This window comes from Colletotrichum abscissum, assembly GCF_030869225.1.
Source record: "Colletotrichum abscissum strain IMI 504890 chromosome Unknown Scaffold_2.1, whole genome shotgun sequence".
Lineage (NCBI taxonomy): Eukaryota > Fungi > Ascomycota > Sordariomycetes > Glomerellales > Glomerellaceae > Colletotrichum > Colletotrichum abscissum.
In genome coordinates, this window is record NW_026850098.1 from 1,607,291 (window position 1) to 1,623,203 (window position 15,913).

General features: G+C 53.2%; 5 protein-coding genes across 5 annotated transcripts; 1 reads left to right on the top strand and 4 right to left on the bottom strand.

Annotated features, from left to right (window-relative positions):
* Window positions 1–639: 639 nt before the first annotated feature.
* CABS01_01208 (uncharacterized protein) lies at window positions 640–2,632 on the bottom strand (the record flags this gene model as incomplete). The annotated part of the gene is made up of 3 exons (XM_060534588.1): window positions 640–1,994; window positions 2,271–2,380; window positions 2,448–2,632. 3 exons carry the CDS (start codon window positions 2,630–2,632, stop codon window positions 640–642), a joined length of 1,650 nt encoding a protein of 549 aa, XP_060401666.1.
* Window positions 2,633–3,763: 1,131 nt separating this feature from the next.
* On the bottom strand, window positions 3,764–7,964 carry CABS01_01209 (PAB-dependent poly(A)-specific ribonuclease subunit PAN2; the record flags this gene model as incomplete). Its single annotated transcript, XM_060534589.1, has 12 exons — window positions 3,764–4,610; window positions 4,663–4,876; window positions 4,925–5,327; window positions 5,486–5,602; window positions 5,652–5,791; window positions 5,842–6,092; window positions 6,143–6,568; window positions 6,631–7,217; window positions 7,268–7,394; window positions 7,449–7,624; window positions 7,679–7,786; window positions 7,944–7,964. The coding sequence occupies 12 exons, from the start codon at window positions 7,962–7,964 to the stop codon at window positions 3,764–3,766; spliced, it is 3,417 nt and encodes a 1,138-aa protein (XP_060401667.1).
* A 681-nt stretch (window positions 7,965–8,645) lies between these two features.
* Window positions 8,646–9,637, bottom strand: CABS01_01210 (short chain dehydrogenase; the record flags this gene model as incomplete). The annotated part of the gene is made up of 3 exons (XM_060534590.1): window positions 8,646–8,863; window positions 8,916–9,488; window positions 9,544–9,637. The coding sequence occupies 3 exons, from the start codon at window positions 9,635–9,637 to the stop codon at window positions 8,646–8,648; spliced, it is 885 nt and encodes a 294-aa protein (XP_060401668.1).
* Window positions 9,638–10,088: 451 nt separating this feature from the next.
* CABS01_01211 (NADH-ubiquinone oxidoreductase 30.4 kDa subunit) lies at window positions 10,089–11,692 on the top strand (the record flags this gene model as incomplete). The annotated part of the gene is made up of 2 exons (XM_060534591.1): window positions 10,089–10,277; window positions 10,340–11,692. 2 exons carry the CDS (start codon window positions 10,089–10,091, stop codon window positions 11,690–11,692), a joined length of 1,542 nt encoding a protein of 513 aa, XP_060401669.1.
* A 285-nt stretch (window positions 11,693–11,977) lies between these two features.
* CABS01_01212 (uncharacterized protein) lies at window positions 11,978–14,986 on the bottom strand (the record flags this gene model as incomplete). The annotated part of the gene is made up of 1 exon (XM_060534592.1): window positions 11,978–14,986. One exon carries the CDS (start codon window positions 14,984–14,986, stop codon window positions 11,978–11,980), a length of 3,009 nt encoding a protein of 1,002 aa, XP_060401670.1.
* Window positions 14,987–15,913: the final 927 nt, after the last annotated feature.

Sequence of the window (15,913 nt, forward strand, 5' to 3'; positions counted from 1 at the left end):
ATTACCATAGCACCTGTCGAAGATTGTTGAGAGTTAGTATAAGCTCATTGGGACAAAGAAGGACCAAAGGCTTACTTACCATGATGACCAAGACTACTCTCCCGAGTCCGGGAAATCGTGTCTAAATGAAGGGATATCAGTTCAAGAAAATTGGAGTAGAGAAGGGAGGGAAGCTTACCATGATGATGAGTTTGATGGTCGGATCTAAGTTTGCATACTCAAAGTTAGTGGACGGTGACAGTTTAGGGTTGGATGGGGAGACTTACAGATATTGCTGAGACATTCTATGTAGCAAGCATATTGAGATATATAGTAGATAGATAGATAGATGAGATGGAAGTTAGATCATAAGAGCGGGAGTACAATGACCCTCCCGAACGAGGGACCTATCGAAGTTAGCTGACCAAAAGGGGGGGCGAACGAGAGTGGGGGGTGAGAAAAAAGAAAACAAAAACAAGCACAAAACAAGATCAGTAACCAGGACCAGTAACCAAGACCAGTAACCAAGACCAGTAACCAAGACCAGTAACCAAGACCAGTAACCAAGACCAGTAACCAAGACCAGTAACCAAGACCAGTAACCAAGACCAGTAACCAAGACCAGTAACCAAGAAGAAGGAGCCAAAAAGGACCTAGGGCCTAAGACCTAACCCGAGGAACGCGGCGGGTGATCTTGAGGGTGACTGCCTTCATGCCCTTGGGCTGGGTCGTGATCGTGGACGTGACCAGGTCAAACTCAGGCTCAGGCGCAGGAACGGGCACGGGAACAGGCGCAGGCACGGGCGAACGAGGACCATAAAGCTCCAGCAAGGAAGAGATCGATCCAGATTCCTCGGCAGAACCAGAAGAACCAGGGGACCCAAAAAAGCTGGAAGTACCGAAAGATCCGGTAGATCCGGGGGACGCACAGTACCCAGAGGAGCCACCAGATCCAGAAGAGCCAGTGGAACCAGATGAACCATGAGAGCCGGAAGAACCAGATGATCCAGATGATCCAGCAGAACCAGATGAGCCAGCGGAACCAGACGAGCCAACGGAACCAGACGAGCCAACAGAACCAGAGGAAGAAGCGACAGGGGATCCAGAATACACAGGGGAGGCGGCCGGCGAATCCCACTCTGCGAGAGCTCCAGGGAGCTCAGGAGAGGCGACAGGGAAGGCGCCCTTGGTCCAGGAGTATTCCGAAACCCGATCCTCTTCCAAGGTCGAGTCCCAGTTGGAGATGGTGTGCGGCGTAGGCGAGTCCGTGCTGTAGTCGTGAGAGGGCGCGTACCGCCTCTGGGGAGCAGGCCAATCCGACAGGAGAGCCCGGATTTGCGCAAACTTCGCCTTGGCCTCTGCGCTGAGCTCGCGGGCCCGGAGCCGTTGCCGTTCAACGCTGCGGTCGAGGGTATCCATCTCACGAGGAGGAGGAGTACGAGGCGGAGGCGTACAAGGCGGATCAACCGGATCACGGAACAGCGAGCCAGACTCCTCAACGGGGGCATCCACCGAAGGCGAGGAAGTCATAGACGAAAGCGTCCAGGGCTCCGGAGTCCTTAGTATCCTTTGCTCCGGGGTCCTTGGCTCCGGGGTCCTGGGAGCAGGAACAGCGACGGGGGCAGGTCGACGCTTAGCGGTGTAAGCGCGGGCCAGGTTGATTTGCCGATCGGCAAAGGCCATCAACTGTTCAAAGTCAGGAGGAGGTCTGATGGGCGAAACCAAAGGACGGGTTGGCGAAGCCAGAGCAAGGTCAGCGGCGTCGTCCACAAACGGATCCTCCAGGTTGGAAACGGAAACCGAACCAGATCCTGGAGAACCAGATGAAGCAGAGCGAACCGAAGACGAAGGACTGGCCCGGGGAACCGACTCAAAGTAATGGGACATACTGAGAGTGAAGGCACGCGGAGACAAACGGGGAGGAGTGCAAACAGGACCAACAGGCTCCGTAACCACAGTTCCAACCGAAGGCGAGGAACCTTCCAAAGGCAGAGGACCAACCCGGGACTCAGGACCTAAGTAATGGGACATACTCAGGGTGAAGCCATGCGGGGACCGACCGGGAGGAGTGCAAACAGGTCCAACAGGAGCCGTAAACGCAGAACCAACCGATGGCGAAGGAGACCTGACCAAAGGAGAACCGACCGAAGAAGGACTGATCCGGGATTCCGGCCCTAAGTAATGGGACATACTCAGGGTCCATCCATGCGGAGGCCCACGGGGAGGAGGAGTGGTTACGTGCACAACAGGCTCCGTAAACAGAGAACAAAAGCCCCCAGAAGAGGACTTACCAAGAGAGGACGACACCGTGATCGAGGGCCGGGTAGCTCCAGTCTGGGGTTGACGAGAAGACGAGCTACGGGCAAGCATCGCGGGGGGTGTCGGGGTACCGATGTACCGGCTAGAGAAGACTGATTAGCTACCAAGAAGACAAAAGACCCAGAGAGGCTGAAGAAGTGAGTAGTTACAGGATCGGGCGGACAGCGCTTGTGACGGCGGCTGCGAGAAGGCGAGGGACGCGGCGGAGGAAGGAACCGAGCGAGGCCACGAGGGTGCTGGCGTTGACGGGGGCAGGGACTTGAACCCTGGACTGCGGACCGGTCTCAGACGGGCGGGCGGCAGCCGAAGCAGGCGAGAAGCAGAAAGAAGTCATCGTAGCAAAGCTAGAGCATCAAACGATCAAACCGTGAAGAGGAAAGGAAGAAGGAGGTTTGGGAGCGGTTCGAGGAGGAGTGGTAGAAGTAGACGGACAGTGCACCCAGATCAGTAACACCTGATTGGCCAGAATAGCTCACCCCCTGAGGGGGTGGTTGCAAGAACGACTGGTAGGGCTGAGAACCAGGCCTAATATGGTGTAGCGTCTGTACCCAGGTACCCGCTAGGCCCAATTGGGACAGCGCGTCTGGACTGTCAGATGGAAGAAAAATGGTATAATAGATGGGATGACGGAGGCGCAATCCAATATGAAGAAATTAAAACCGTACAATTGTCTTTATTATGTCTATTCAAACTTGTGTGCAAGTTCTACCGATGAAAACGGTCTGTTGTGGCGAGAGATACCGCGTCGGGGGTGGAATCGGCGGTTGTAGTCGAGAGGACATCGAGAGCTGGCTGAGAATCGTCGATTTCTGGCTCGTGGCATCGAATGGTCGCCGCGCAGATGAGATATTGTCGTTGAAATAGGTTTAAAAGATTGAGTAGATCGATGGGGATATTTTGATGGCTGATTATGCCCGCGCATTGCCGTGCGGTTGAGGTAGCCGAAGGAATAGGTCGGATTCGGCCACGGGATGCCATCCTTCGTCGGAAGAAACCATCGCGGAGTGTCGCAGCGTGCATCGAGGTGTATGCAAAATTGGTTACAAAGTACTCTCAAGGCTTCCAGCTTCCTTTTGGTGTAATTTGAGCTCATTCCCTTGCGCCGCGGCATCGTGGTTGCTCATCGTAGCGGCGACGCCTTCCACGGAATTAGGATTGAGCCTGCCGCCTACCTCGTCCAGGAACAGCGCGTAGCTCCTCTGGCTTCAAGCTCTGTAAATTTGGTCCTCAATTCTCTCTGTCAACAAAGATTCGTCACCTAGAATCAGCGAACCATAGTTTGCGGCACAAGATTGATGAGCATCGGCAGAACCACCGCTAGACAGTAACAAGGACCACAATCAAAGGGACGATCACCAGTAAGAAGATTTGCTGTTCTATTGATACTGCTGTCTAACAAAGTTGAAAGAAGCGTCTTCCAAATCAGCTCTGCTACCGATGAGCCCTCAGCGTTGTTTCGACCCCCTCACCGAAGAGGCGAACCCTTCCCTGGTGTCCAAGTTGAGCCCGCCCCGAAGCCGCCACTTGACGTTCCACCTCCCGGAGCCCCCGGCGTAGAGGGTGCCTCGTTGGGTAAGGGGGGAGGCGTGTCTGTTCTCTGGACATCAGCGGCCTGTCCGCTCCTAGCAGGCGGCCGGAAGTTGACGTCTCGCCCGCCTCGATAGATATCTTGAAGCATCGGTTCCAGGATACCTGCATCTTCGAACTCCAAATACTTTCGGTATAGCTTCAAAGCTGTCCGAGCATCCTCGATCGAGTCGTGAGTCTCCAGCTGGATATCTTCCTTCAGCAAGTACCAAGCCAAGAAAGCCAGCGAGAGCTTCCGAAGACGAGACTTCAAGAAGAACAGATCGATCGTGTCGATGACCTGGGACTTCGGTATGTGTATGTTGATTACTCTGAAATCCTGTTTGAGGCCATGACCGAGGAACTTGCAGCCTAGGTTCAGCAGGATCCAAAGCTTTTTGTAGGCAACCTTCAGCGGCACAAGATTGTGCTTGGATATGCGGGGATCCAGATCATCGTGAGTAATACCCGAGTACGATGTCAGGTAATCAACAATGGGTTCTCTAATCGAGATGTAGTCGTCGATGAACGGCAGACCTTCGTCCTCTCCTTGCCCCCGGACGACGGAAGCTCTGGCTAGGGCGTACACGATCGGCCGAATTGTCTCTCTTTCGCCGTCGGAGTTCATCTCGATTTCGGGCTGACGGACGGCGACGAACTCCGTGTCTAAAGCGACGATGCTCTCTGGCCCGGGTCTTTCACTCGCCGAATCGAGCGCTCGGTACGTCTTTCCGTCGTTATGAGGGCTTGATAGGTCAGCAGGCTACCTATGACGGCACATTCAGGGAGGGAACCAACTTGTTATCTTCGTAAAGGAGGGAAGTATCAATATTCTTCTTCCAGTCCATATCGATCTTGTTATTTGCCTCCTTGATCTGGAAAGCAATTACCGAGGGTGTCTTCCACGGCGGATGGAACGAAAGGGCTTCCTCGGTGCTCACAGACCGAACTAGGAAGTCATTGAACAAATGCCATTGACTTGTAGCCGGGGCGGTTGGCTGAGAATGGGCAACTTGGACTTGTCAGCATCGCCACTTCACAAGCAACGAGGATAACGTACCGTTGGCCATTGCGACCAGATGAGGCTTTTGACCCGGACCTGGGTCAATATTCATAGCCATGCCCACTAGCGAATACACCGTTATGTTGTGAATACCGCGCTGTAGGTGGAGCTTTAGATCCTCTCCCTCATAACAGAAGAACTGGCCGTGATCTACTATGACGCCAATTTCTTCCGGAAGGAATCCGGGTGTCGACCAATAACGCCTTTGCTCCGAGTTCCCGATTGCTGTGTTCAGCATGAAGACGGCGGGGATATTGTGGATGGTCTTGCGAGTTGCGATAGTCTGGTATCGCTGGCACCGACCACACCAACCCTTCGACGTTGTTTCTCTCTCGACACTTGACTTCAGAATTTGTGAAAACGTCACTTTCGGCGCTTTCTGACCCCGGCTAACGTTCTTCTGCGAGCAATTAGCGCTTGAACAGGAAGGGAGACCCTCGGCCGCAAATCATGAAGCGAAGCAGTCGGCGAAGCTGGCCATATGCGAGTTGCGGCATCCGAAGACGACAGACAACACATTTGAGAACACGGACGAAGATTACAGTGGTTTGTACTTACCCCTGCCCCAGTTGTTTGCGGATACATCAGATCGTTGACAAAATTTGATCCAGGACGAGTGTATTCGAACCTGCAGTTGATACACCGAATCGAACTCGTTGCAGAAGTTGTGAGCATCTAGAGACGGTCAGCCACTGCAACATTTTCCAACTTGCATTTGACGAACCTGCTCCATCATGTTCGAGCCAGGCGGCATGGAACGATAATCCAGGACAATCTTCTCCAAAAGGAACCTCGTCAGTCCCTGCAGCATCACCGTTAAGGTAGAGCCATTCGATTCTTCTTCAAGGAGGCCAAGATTGGCGGCTACAATACAGTCAATATTCGCCGCAGACACAGAGAATTAAGTCACAGACATTGAGGGTGGTGGCTAAGTGTCTTCAGCATATTGGTTGCTTGACAGATTGAACCTTCGGCCTTTTGGAGCATGTCGAACAAGAAACCCAGTTCGCATAACAGACAAGTATCGGTAACACACGCAGTGGCCGCGTGTTGTAGAGCCATGTTTCGGATTAGAGGCGTAAAGTTCATGACTTGCAGCAAAGAGTTGGCGTATGAGTTTGCGATATGGATCTCGAGTCCAGAGTACTGCGTTCTGTTGTAGAATCTAGACAAGGTTAGCAAGCCAAACCATTTCAGTGCGATAAGCTGACATACCCAAAGTCAAAGTCGTCAACACCAAACTTGCTGTACTTGATCTCAACATTACGGTACATCGGATGACACTCTTGTTTGGTAGGGTCGATTTCCATTTGCATCAGAGAATGGGCAACGTCGTCAACCTTTTCGTCGCCGCTGGCATTGCCGACTGTAGCCATAGCAAACTCTCTAGCTTTCTCGCTGAGGAACTTTGGCGCAAGGATTCCCGAAGCGTTTCCTCTGTCCAAGTTCCGAGTATCTTCAACTTGGTTCCTTCGAAGGCCCCGTGTATTCCGTCCATAGTGGCCAAATTCGGACTGTTTGAGGCCCGCAACAAACTGTGGCTCAAGTTTGGTCGGAGGAGCCCCAACATCAGAAAGAAGATCTGGCCAGGCGGACAGCAGCGCCTCCCGGTAATGCGGCATGCCAATAGAGTTGAGAGGTCTGGTGCTAGGTCAGTGATCGTGACACATGTCACAGAATCAGCAAAGAGAGGCGTTACTAACGTATCGGCAGTCCACTCTATGGTAGGTAGAGGCTCTTCCGGAGTTGCGAACTCAGTTTGAGAGGCAAAATCGACGAAGCGGAGTTTCGAAGGGGAGCCCCAGATGTGAATGTTATGATCCGCATCTACCAGAGCCACGGCTTCGCCAGATGGGGCGATTTCGAACATGGTCAGGTAGTTCATCGTATTGGTTTGCCGCACATTGCTAGTGTTTGGGTTCATCAGGTCAACAACGTGCATCTGGCCACTTGTGGACATGACAATGCTGGTCGTCGACATTCTTGGGTGCATTCTGACAAAGGCGGCCCCAGCAGGAAACGGAATCGGCGACATGGACGACATTTTCTTGATATCAAACACATTCAAGAACGGGTCGAGCATGTAGTCTCGTCCCTGCCGCAGTGAATAGCCGCAAGTGACGATGAAGTCATGCTGAGCATCCATATCGCTGATCAAGGCGGAGTGGGCGTTCCAGCTCTTAACGACGGAGAAGTTGACCGCGTCGATCAGGTTGACTGTGCCGGTCTCTGTGGCGGCGCATATGTATCTGCTTTTCTTCATAACCTTATATGAATACGCGGTTGGAACCTGGGTTCATCAGCAAGGCGTCCTCATTATCATACCGCCATCGAACGGACCTGCTTGACCACCTCTCCCTTAGCGAGGTCGATCACAAACATGGTGTCCTGGAATCCAGCAACCAGGATTTCGGACGTCCCTTTGGACGTAAAGCTCATGCATCGTAAGTCTTTCATATCATCATGTCTGCGTTTGTACTGTTAGGCAGAATTCTAATGGGTCAGGTTCATGCTCCCGCACCTTATATGCCATATCGGAGGGCCTTTCCGCGAAGCCATGTGGATGTCTCGAGATCCAAGTACCACAACGCCCTTGTCATTGACGAGTATTTGTCTAACCGGGCCGTCGGATGAGGTATGGGCCTTGAAGGACGTATAGCGCTGAAGCTCGCTGCGGTAGAACGACGTGACGCGGCCCTAGAACATGATCAGTCTTTGTCGTCGGTGAAAATCGAATCCAATGGCTCGTACATAGTCGTTCCCTGTCCACAGCAGCTCTTGAGCCGTGTCAAAGGTCATGGTCGACACGGGCGTCGCCGCGGCGTGGATGCCCGGAGGCGGAAAGGGGATGCGAGCGACCTATCAGCCATGAAATCGATTAGTTCAGGGTATGACTACCAGAGGAGACGCGCGATATCCGCAAGCTAAGCTAGGAACAAGACGAGAAGAGATGCGAGGCTTGCGACGAAGGTGCGTCGCAACGGGCATTGAGGGGTGACGATGAGCTTCAACGTACCTCGTCCCAGTCTCCGTCCATTTTGGTCTGCGTTTCCTTGCCCAAATCACCATAGTAATGGGAACGGAAGAAACGATGTCAAAGGATGGGCGACAGACAGGTCGCAGTCGAAAGGTTCAGGACAACCAATATTGGGCACAAAAAAGAGCAGAGCACCTCACTAAACTCAGATCGCGACGACGCCGGAGCTTCGCGCAGCTTGAGCCTTGGGGGCAAGCGGGCAGAGACAAGGTGTCGCGCGCCCGAAAGCTAAGCCACTTGCATGAGCCGGACAGGGCAGGGAAGAGAATGTGGGGGAGGGATGCTGAGCTTCTTTTCCGACGTCTCTGCGCTTTCTCCTCCCCTCCTCTCCTCCTTAGCTTCTGGGCTTTGGAGTGTGACGACGCTAGCCGGCGTATTTCCGGAACTGGGTCCAGGTGAGACAAGCCCCACTAAACTTCTCACCGAAAATCACCGAACGATGGGTACTTGTTGTCAGGGTTGAGCTTGGTAACGTATTCCGTACTACTATTGATCTACCTTTCTATGGCTTATGTACCTTCTCATCTTTGTTAACTACTAACAAAATAGCGGTTCAAAGCTGTGTCTGATGGTAAGTATTAAGTTAAAACTTGCAGCAGCGCTCTAATAGCAGCACCGACAAGCAGCGCCTCTCAACGGGTCTCGAAACACCATGGCCAGCGCGTGGATACCATAGAACGTCTAAGCGTGCCATGTGGTAGGGAAGTTTCCAAGTCTACCTCCGTCCACGGTTATCACCGCGCCATTACAATACGCACCAGCTCTCGAAGCAAGGTACAACATGACGCCTGCCATGTCTTGCAAATCGCCCATTCTTTGAAGAGGCACCATCTCCTTGGGGACACTGCCGTCCTCGGCGTAAAGCTTGGCAATTGGGGCCGACATTTCGCTCGGGAACACTTGTTGAGGGTCAGTATGGATCTGAATATTTACTGTTGCAAGAAGACTCACATCCAGGAGCAATACAGTTGGCTCTGATGTTCCAGCGGGGCAGGTTACTTGACAGTTGCTTGATGACCAACGTCGCGGCCGCCTTGGATTGGCCATACGCCCAGCCACCGGGAGCGATCTTATTGAAGGCGGCAATGGAGCTCGTCGAGACGACCTGGGAGCTTTGCGATAGGTTCCCCTTCTTGTTACCAAGGTCAAGCAGCTTCACGAAAGCCATTGCGGTGTACCACACGGAGGTGACGTTGATGTCAAAGACTCGCGTGTAATCGGCCATGTCATGGGCAAGGTGCTGCTCTGCCCATTCCTCAGCTGTCATCTCGGGGGTGGGGGCCTTGACCTGTGGTCCGCCGACACCAGCATTGCAGACGAGTAGATTGACAAAGCCGGCTTCCTTCTCGATGGCTGCGGTTGCCTCTTTGAGGCTGTTCTTGTCACTAACATCGCAAACCAGGGGAATGATGCTGGGTCCCACAGATGCCGCAGCTTCTTCCAGGACCTCTTTGCGCCGACCGAGGATGTAGACTTTCTCGGCGCCATTGGCAGCCAAGGCTTTGGCCATCATGAGGCCGATTCCTAAGTGATTTAGCACTTTCACGGTAGATATGAAGCTATCGCCTGAGTGACTCACCTGAGCCACCACCAGTGATTACGGCAACCATGCCCTTGACACCAAAGAGGCTACCAGCTCCGAGAGCAGCGAGGTCTTCCTTGTTATCAGCCATTTTCGAAATCACAAAGTGCAGAGATTTGAAATGTAGTTCTAGCTTTGAATGACTTCGTGGAAATGACTACTTATACGATCTGTCAAACAAGACTCATTTGTAATAGCACAGGTCCACGGGCTATCTGCGACGGCGGGGTGCTTCGAGTGCCCCTCCAAGATCCAAGGGAACGTCATCCATGAGCGCTGGAGGAGCAGCTGTGGCCAATGAAAACCATCAAAAACAGCAGCTATCGGTTATGACCAATCGCATTGTACAGAATGCGGCCCCGTAGCGGGTCCTTTTCTCGGCCAGCGTTCCGCCTTATCGATTAGATCTTCACTGCTGAACCACATTTTTTTTTCTGTTGCGATCCAGCTTCGAGGTTTGACGGTTGCCCGCGCATACCTTAATATTCTTACACCAGCGACAGGGAATACGCACGATCCGGAACTCGAACAAAACCACAACCATGGTCAAGCGAAAGAGGTCGCGCGAGGACGATCTTGAGGCGAAGCTCGCCGACTACACAAAGGAAATTTTCAGGGCCATCAAAGGCGCAAAGGGCCTTGAGCGTCAACGGTACAGCAAACGCTTGCGCGATGACAAGGCGTCGCCAGACAAGGCCAAGCGGTTGGAGAGGGAGATTTTAGTGTTAAAGGTAAGGGTTCACCCCCTCCCCATTTCTAAATTTGCGCCGCTGACAATTGCTTCCACCTACAGTCCCTCGACCTCCAGCAAACCGCCGACGCACACCTCCACTCCTCGCTACTCAAGATCAAGCAGATCGCCGAAAGCCCCGCTCTCCCCGAAGAGATTAAGCAGGGCGTGCCAAAACCGGATTTGTCTGAGGAGGAGAAGGCGGCGCTGCATAACGTCACGAGCGGCTTGTTCAACCGCCCGCATGTCCGGGAGGCCGTTGACAAGGCGGTGCGGGGCGTTTGCCTAATCCTCAACGTACCTATACCAGACAAGAAGAGCAAAAAGGGGAAGAAGGATTCTGCTGCCGCCGCTGAGAACAAGAAGCAATCAAAGGATGAGGTCGACGATGAACCTAGGGAATCGAAGAAGGCGAAGTTGGTGGATGCAAAGGATGTATCCGCGAAACCCAAGGCCGAGTCTAAACCGAAAGAGACGGAGGTAGAGGCAGAGGAGGAACCGAACCCATTTGACGAGATGGACGACGAGATCCCAACGGATAGCGATGCCTCGGACGGCGGAAAGAACGCAGACGTCGCCGACGACGAGGAGATCGATTCAGACGAAGAAGAAGAGGAAAAGGCCCTGTCCAAGATGGAAGCCATGCTCGGCGGCTCCGACTCGGAAGAAGACAGCCCCGACGAGGATCTCAAGGCCAGGTACAAGGCTTTACTAAGTGAAGTCGCCGACGAAGGGGACACGGCCGACGATGAGAGCAACAGCGACGACGAAGACGAGGACGAGGACGAAGAGATGGCGGACCCGGACTCTGACGCAGAAGACAGCGGCAACGACTCGGACCGCCAACGCCGCATCAACGCCGCCAACGTCTCCCTCTCCCCGGAACCGGAACCGAGCAGCAGCAGCAAAGAGAAGAAAGTCAAGCGCGCCAAAAAGCCCACAGGCCGGCCCGGCGAGACGACGTTCCTACCCTCGCTCATGGGCGGGTACATTTCAAACTCCGAGTCCGAGGCCTCGGACCTCGACCTCGCGCCGCCCAAGAAGCGGCTCGGCCAGAAACAGCGCCAGGCCATCTGGGAGAAGAAGTACGGCGCGTCGGCGAACCACGTCAAGAAGCAGGCCAACGGGCAGAGAGGGGCGGGCGGCGCGAGGGATAGCGGGTGGGATATGAGGAAGGGTGCCGTGGGTGCCGACGAGGACGGCGGAGCGAGGAAGCCTTGGAAGAAGGGCGTTTCGAACCCGTTAGGCGGCGGCAAGGGTAGGGATCGCGGGGGTAGAGGTGAGGAGAAGAAGAAGGCGAGGGCGCCGCCCAAGAAAGACGATGAGGGGATTTTGCACCCCAGTTGGGAGGCGAGGAAGAAGGCCAAGGAGGCGCAGACTACGGCTGCGTTCACGGGTACAAAGATTACTTTCTAGGTCACGATGTAAAGCGGAATACCAGTGGAAAGTTCCCAATCAACTTTTGAAAGAAATCATTCGCTGTCTGCCTATGTGGCTAGTTACTGGTATGCAAGCGAGATAGCCATCTCCTGTACCCCTTGATTCGACCAAAAGCAAAACGCATATAAGCCCCCAAATTCATCGGGCTCAGCACCGCAAGTGCTCCAAATCGCTTGAAATCTGTAAAACGTCGTAAGCTATTGATCAACCGCGAAAACCGCAATAAGTCAATTAGTGAGATTCAGGATCCATCCTGGCGAGTCAATGTCTTCGTCTTTTGTTGAAAGGACAGTCGTCTACGCTTCCGACGCTGTGAAGACGGGAAAGCCTAGGGTGAGCAGTCTCCTGTTGTATGACGGGGGGGATGTATCCATAAATTCCTTCATTACCGCTACGGCGCGAGGAGGTGGCCATAGAAGAGCTTGGGAAACCGGTGGCGTAGAAGCTGGCATCGTCATCCTCTGTCATCAGATCGATGGCGCCTCGCATTGCCAACTCGTCGTATCCTCTCTTGCGCGAGGTATCCGTCAGCACGGTAGATTCACGGCGTTGTCGATAGTGTGACATTGACGGCGACGAGCCGCCCACGAAGAGGCCGTTTTCGCTGCCATAGGATCTTTCGCTCCCGGCTGCAGACACATGGCCAATTGACATTACGTCGGAATGCTCGCGCTTGAGGCGGTTGAAATTATCTTCTTGTTGAAGGCGCCATAGGCGCATTTTCATCTTTGGTGGCTCTGTGCTGTCCAAGTCGATCGGGTTGCTGGCATTTGACCCTGCCAGTGATAATTCGCGGTCATAGACGTTCGCGACGCTTTCTTCCGTAAGCGTTGAAGTGGTCAACTCAGTATCCGCTCGAACGCGGCGGGTGGGTGCTTTCGGGGTTGCTTCGCCAGAAGCCTCAGATTCGGTTCCGTCTAGGTCCCTATCGGGCGTTGTACTCCTAGCTTGGGCGACCTTCTTTCCCTTCCCAGGACGTGGACCCTTTGATCGATTTGGAGAGCTTGACCGTCCCAATGTATCTCTCCCAATTGGTTGTCCTGTTCCTTCGTTGGCTTGTGATCCGCCTGGAGATGCCACCGTAGCACGCTGCTGGACCGGGTCCTGACTTTCAGCGTCTGCCATCTCGATATCACCCTCTCCATCCCTTTCCACAACTGGCGGCGACACATACACTGCGTCAAAGGCTTGACTCTTGTGATAGAGGCCCTTGATCGCCTCAACATCCTCTTGAGAAGCCTCGTACCGTGGAAGAACCGGAATCAAATTGGCTAACTTTGCGGCTTCTGCCTTATCGTCAGTCTTTGGCATAGCTGTCACATTCTCAATATCCATGAAGAATGACCAATCACGAATCAGATGCCGGCCACCTTCCTGCCGGGATATGTTGTAGTCGTAGAACTGGATGAGCTCCATTCCACGAAGTGCGTGAAGGAAATGCAGTCCCTGGAGATTTCGCAGGGATCTCGTCATGCGGAAATTGGGCTGGCCAGCCGTGACAGACGCCATCCAGTCGGCGTAGGCCTTGGGTTCGTGGCGGCGACGCGTGTACTGCGGGCCACTCTCGTCGATATGTATGATGAGAGTTCTTAGACGAGGCAGCTGGCAGAGCCAAGAAACGTCCCATGTCCTTTTGGATACATATTTGAGTGCTCCCTTTCTGCCTTCCTTGACAGGCTTGTGAGTGAGATACTGGCTGCCAACCCATAGCAATTCGATATGCTGGATTCTTTCTCTTCTTGCTTCTCCGATGCCAGTGCAGAAGCGGCCAAATTCTCCAAGGCTCGAGAAGGCGAAGGTGTTCAGACCGTAGAAAGCGTGGATCCCAAAGTAGTACCAACGCTTGCAGACTGTGAGCAGAGCGAGGCGAGTGTTCGGTTTCATACCGTAGGTGATATTGCAAGATGTTCCGGAAAGGTGGAAGCGACGAGGGAGACCACTTCTGTTCGCGTTTGTTTGCGTGGGTTGCTCTGGAGGCATGAATCTATCGAGACGAGTGATGCAGTGAATAAGCTTGCTCTCTTCAACGAAGACGAATTTGATGATGTTGGCCTGTACTTTAGCAGGCAGCCGATGAAAAGGAAAGCCCTTGAGATAAGGGTCCGCCCGTGGTTGCTGGCCCTCTGATCTTTGAATATCCTCGGGGTGCTCATCGTCCTGCACGAAGAGTCCCTCAGGACCATGACGACTCTCCTCAGACTCCCCGTCCTGACTGACTGAATCGGTGTCGAGACCTTCGAGCGCATCAGCTTGAAGTTCGTTGTTCGTAGGACCCCTCAGTCGCAAGTTGGGATGAACATTGCCAGTCTTCGTGCTCATATTCTCCTCCTTGCAGCACAGCTTGTAAATGTCAGTATAAGTCAGTGCTTTTTGGTGGGCGGGGTTCGTAAGGTATAGGTCCAGCTTCTTGTGCCATGTCGGCTCGTGTCTGTTCTGGCTGTTTCGCTTTTTCTCCAACCTGGCTATATTCGCTCTCAAAGTGTGATTGTCTAGACTGAGTTCATGGATCTTGCTCTCGAGTCTTTTGATCTGTTCATCGTAGATGCCGATGCCCTTCTGGAACTCCGATCGGCACGCGTCGCTGCAGCCAAGACTACTGAGATTGATGGGCAGTGGCAAAGATAGCTCCTCATCGTTGTCACCAAGAGGGCCAGGCTCATCGTCGATATCTTCATCATCCTCTTCCTCTTCTTCGTCGTCGCCGATTTCCTCAGCGTTCTCGTCTTCACCCTGTATGGTATCAACTCGCTTATCAGACCCTATGGTCTCTTCCCGATCAAGCTCCACTTCATCTTCGGAAGTTGCTTCGTCGTCCTCGGACTCGACTTCGTCGTCATCTGGGTCATAGTGATGCAGTGGCCCATCGGCCTCGTTGGAACTCAAGATAACAAGTCCATTTCGATCAAGCTCTTCTTCTTGGCTCAGCACTCGCAGGATGTAGGAGCTGGTGCCTGTGTGAGCTGCAGGGCTGCTGTGTCTCTCGGCGACAGCGGCTTGAGAAGGGGATCCCGTCTGAGATGAGACATGCAGGTCCTGAAAAGACGACTCGACTTCGGAGATCCTTGGAGAAGAGCTGTCGATATTGTAATTGTTGGAGACGGCAGCGGTGATTGTCGGTGGTTGGACGACGACCGAGCTTTGACTGAGAGATGCCCCTGAAGCCAGAGGAGGTGAAGAAGCAGGAGGGGAGGGTGTGGGAAGGCACCCAGGTGTAGCACTTGGCCGGACTGTCGAGATGGCTCGCGACATGGATCGCGAGTGATCTTCCATCGTGACTGTCAGCGGTCTGTCCAAAGTGAAATATTCTCAAGTTGAGGCTGCCCTGGAAGTATTGTCAATTATGCGTGCTGAGCGATAAACCCATGGGGCAAGCACGAGCTGAAGTCAGCTATACGGAGAACAATAAATACTGTGAGATGTGAGAAGTAGAACTGTGAAGGTCGTGATAAGTGAGAAGCAAAGCCGTCAAGGCGTAGAAAGCAGTTGAAGTAGTCCTCATATAAAAAAAGGCAGGAGTGATGTGCCTAGCCACGGAAGGTACCACAGTCTGCGGAAAGAAGGGTGTAATCTGACCGAGGCTGTATGAGACTGCTCCTTGAGTGATCGTAAGTCGTGTGCAAAGTATGCAGCCAAAAATTGATTGATCAAAGAGTGAGCGTAGATTTGAAGCGGCCCAGCGGTTGAGGTATCATGTAATGGAATGACCGGGCTTGATATATTGGAAGTTAGAAGCAATGTCCCAGGTCCGAAACAGAAAGACTATTGAAGATGTGTGGCTGTGAAGATGCGTCTGGGTAGACGAGTCCAAGGTCGTATGGTTGTGTAGAAGGTAGAGAAGAGACGAGCTCATGCGTACGCGGCAAACCGTACAAATAGCAGTAATACGGAGAAGGAAGGAAGCCTCTCAAGTCGTAGCTTCTTGAACCGGAAGAGGAAAGTACGGGTTGGTTGGATGTATCCTGGAACTGAACTGTATATGGGGTCAGACTGTGAGAAAACAGGGTGAACTCAAGGCCGAATTCGGTCTCCAACAATGCAAAGCTCGCGGCAGGCGATAGCAGTGCCACTCAAGGTATCTGATCGAGCAAGTTAGATGTCACTATGGCGAGCAACATGTCATGCCGCTGGACAGAGCCACAGAAAGAAAATGTGAAGCCCAAAGAATTTGAAAATGATTTGCATTGCTGAGCGCCAGAA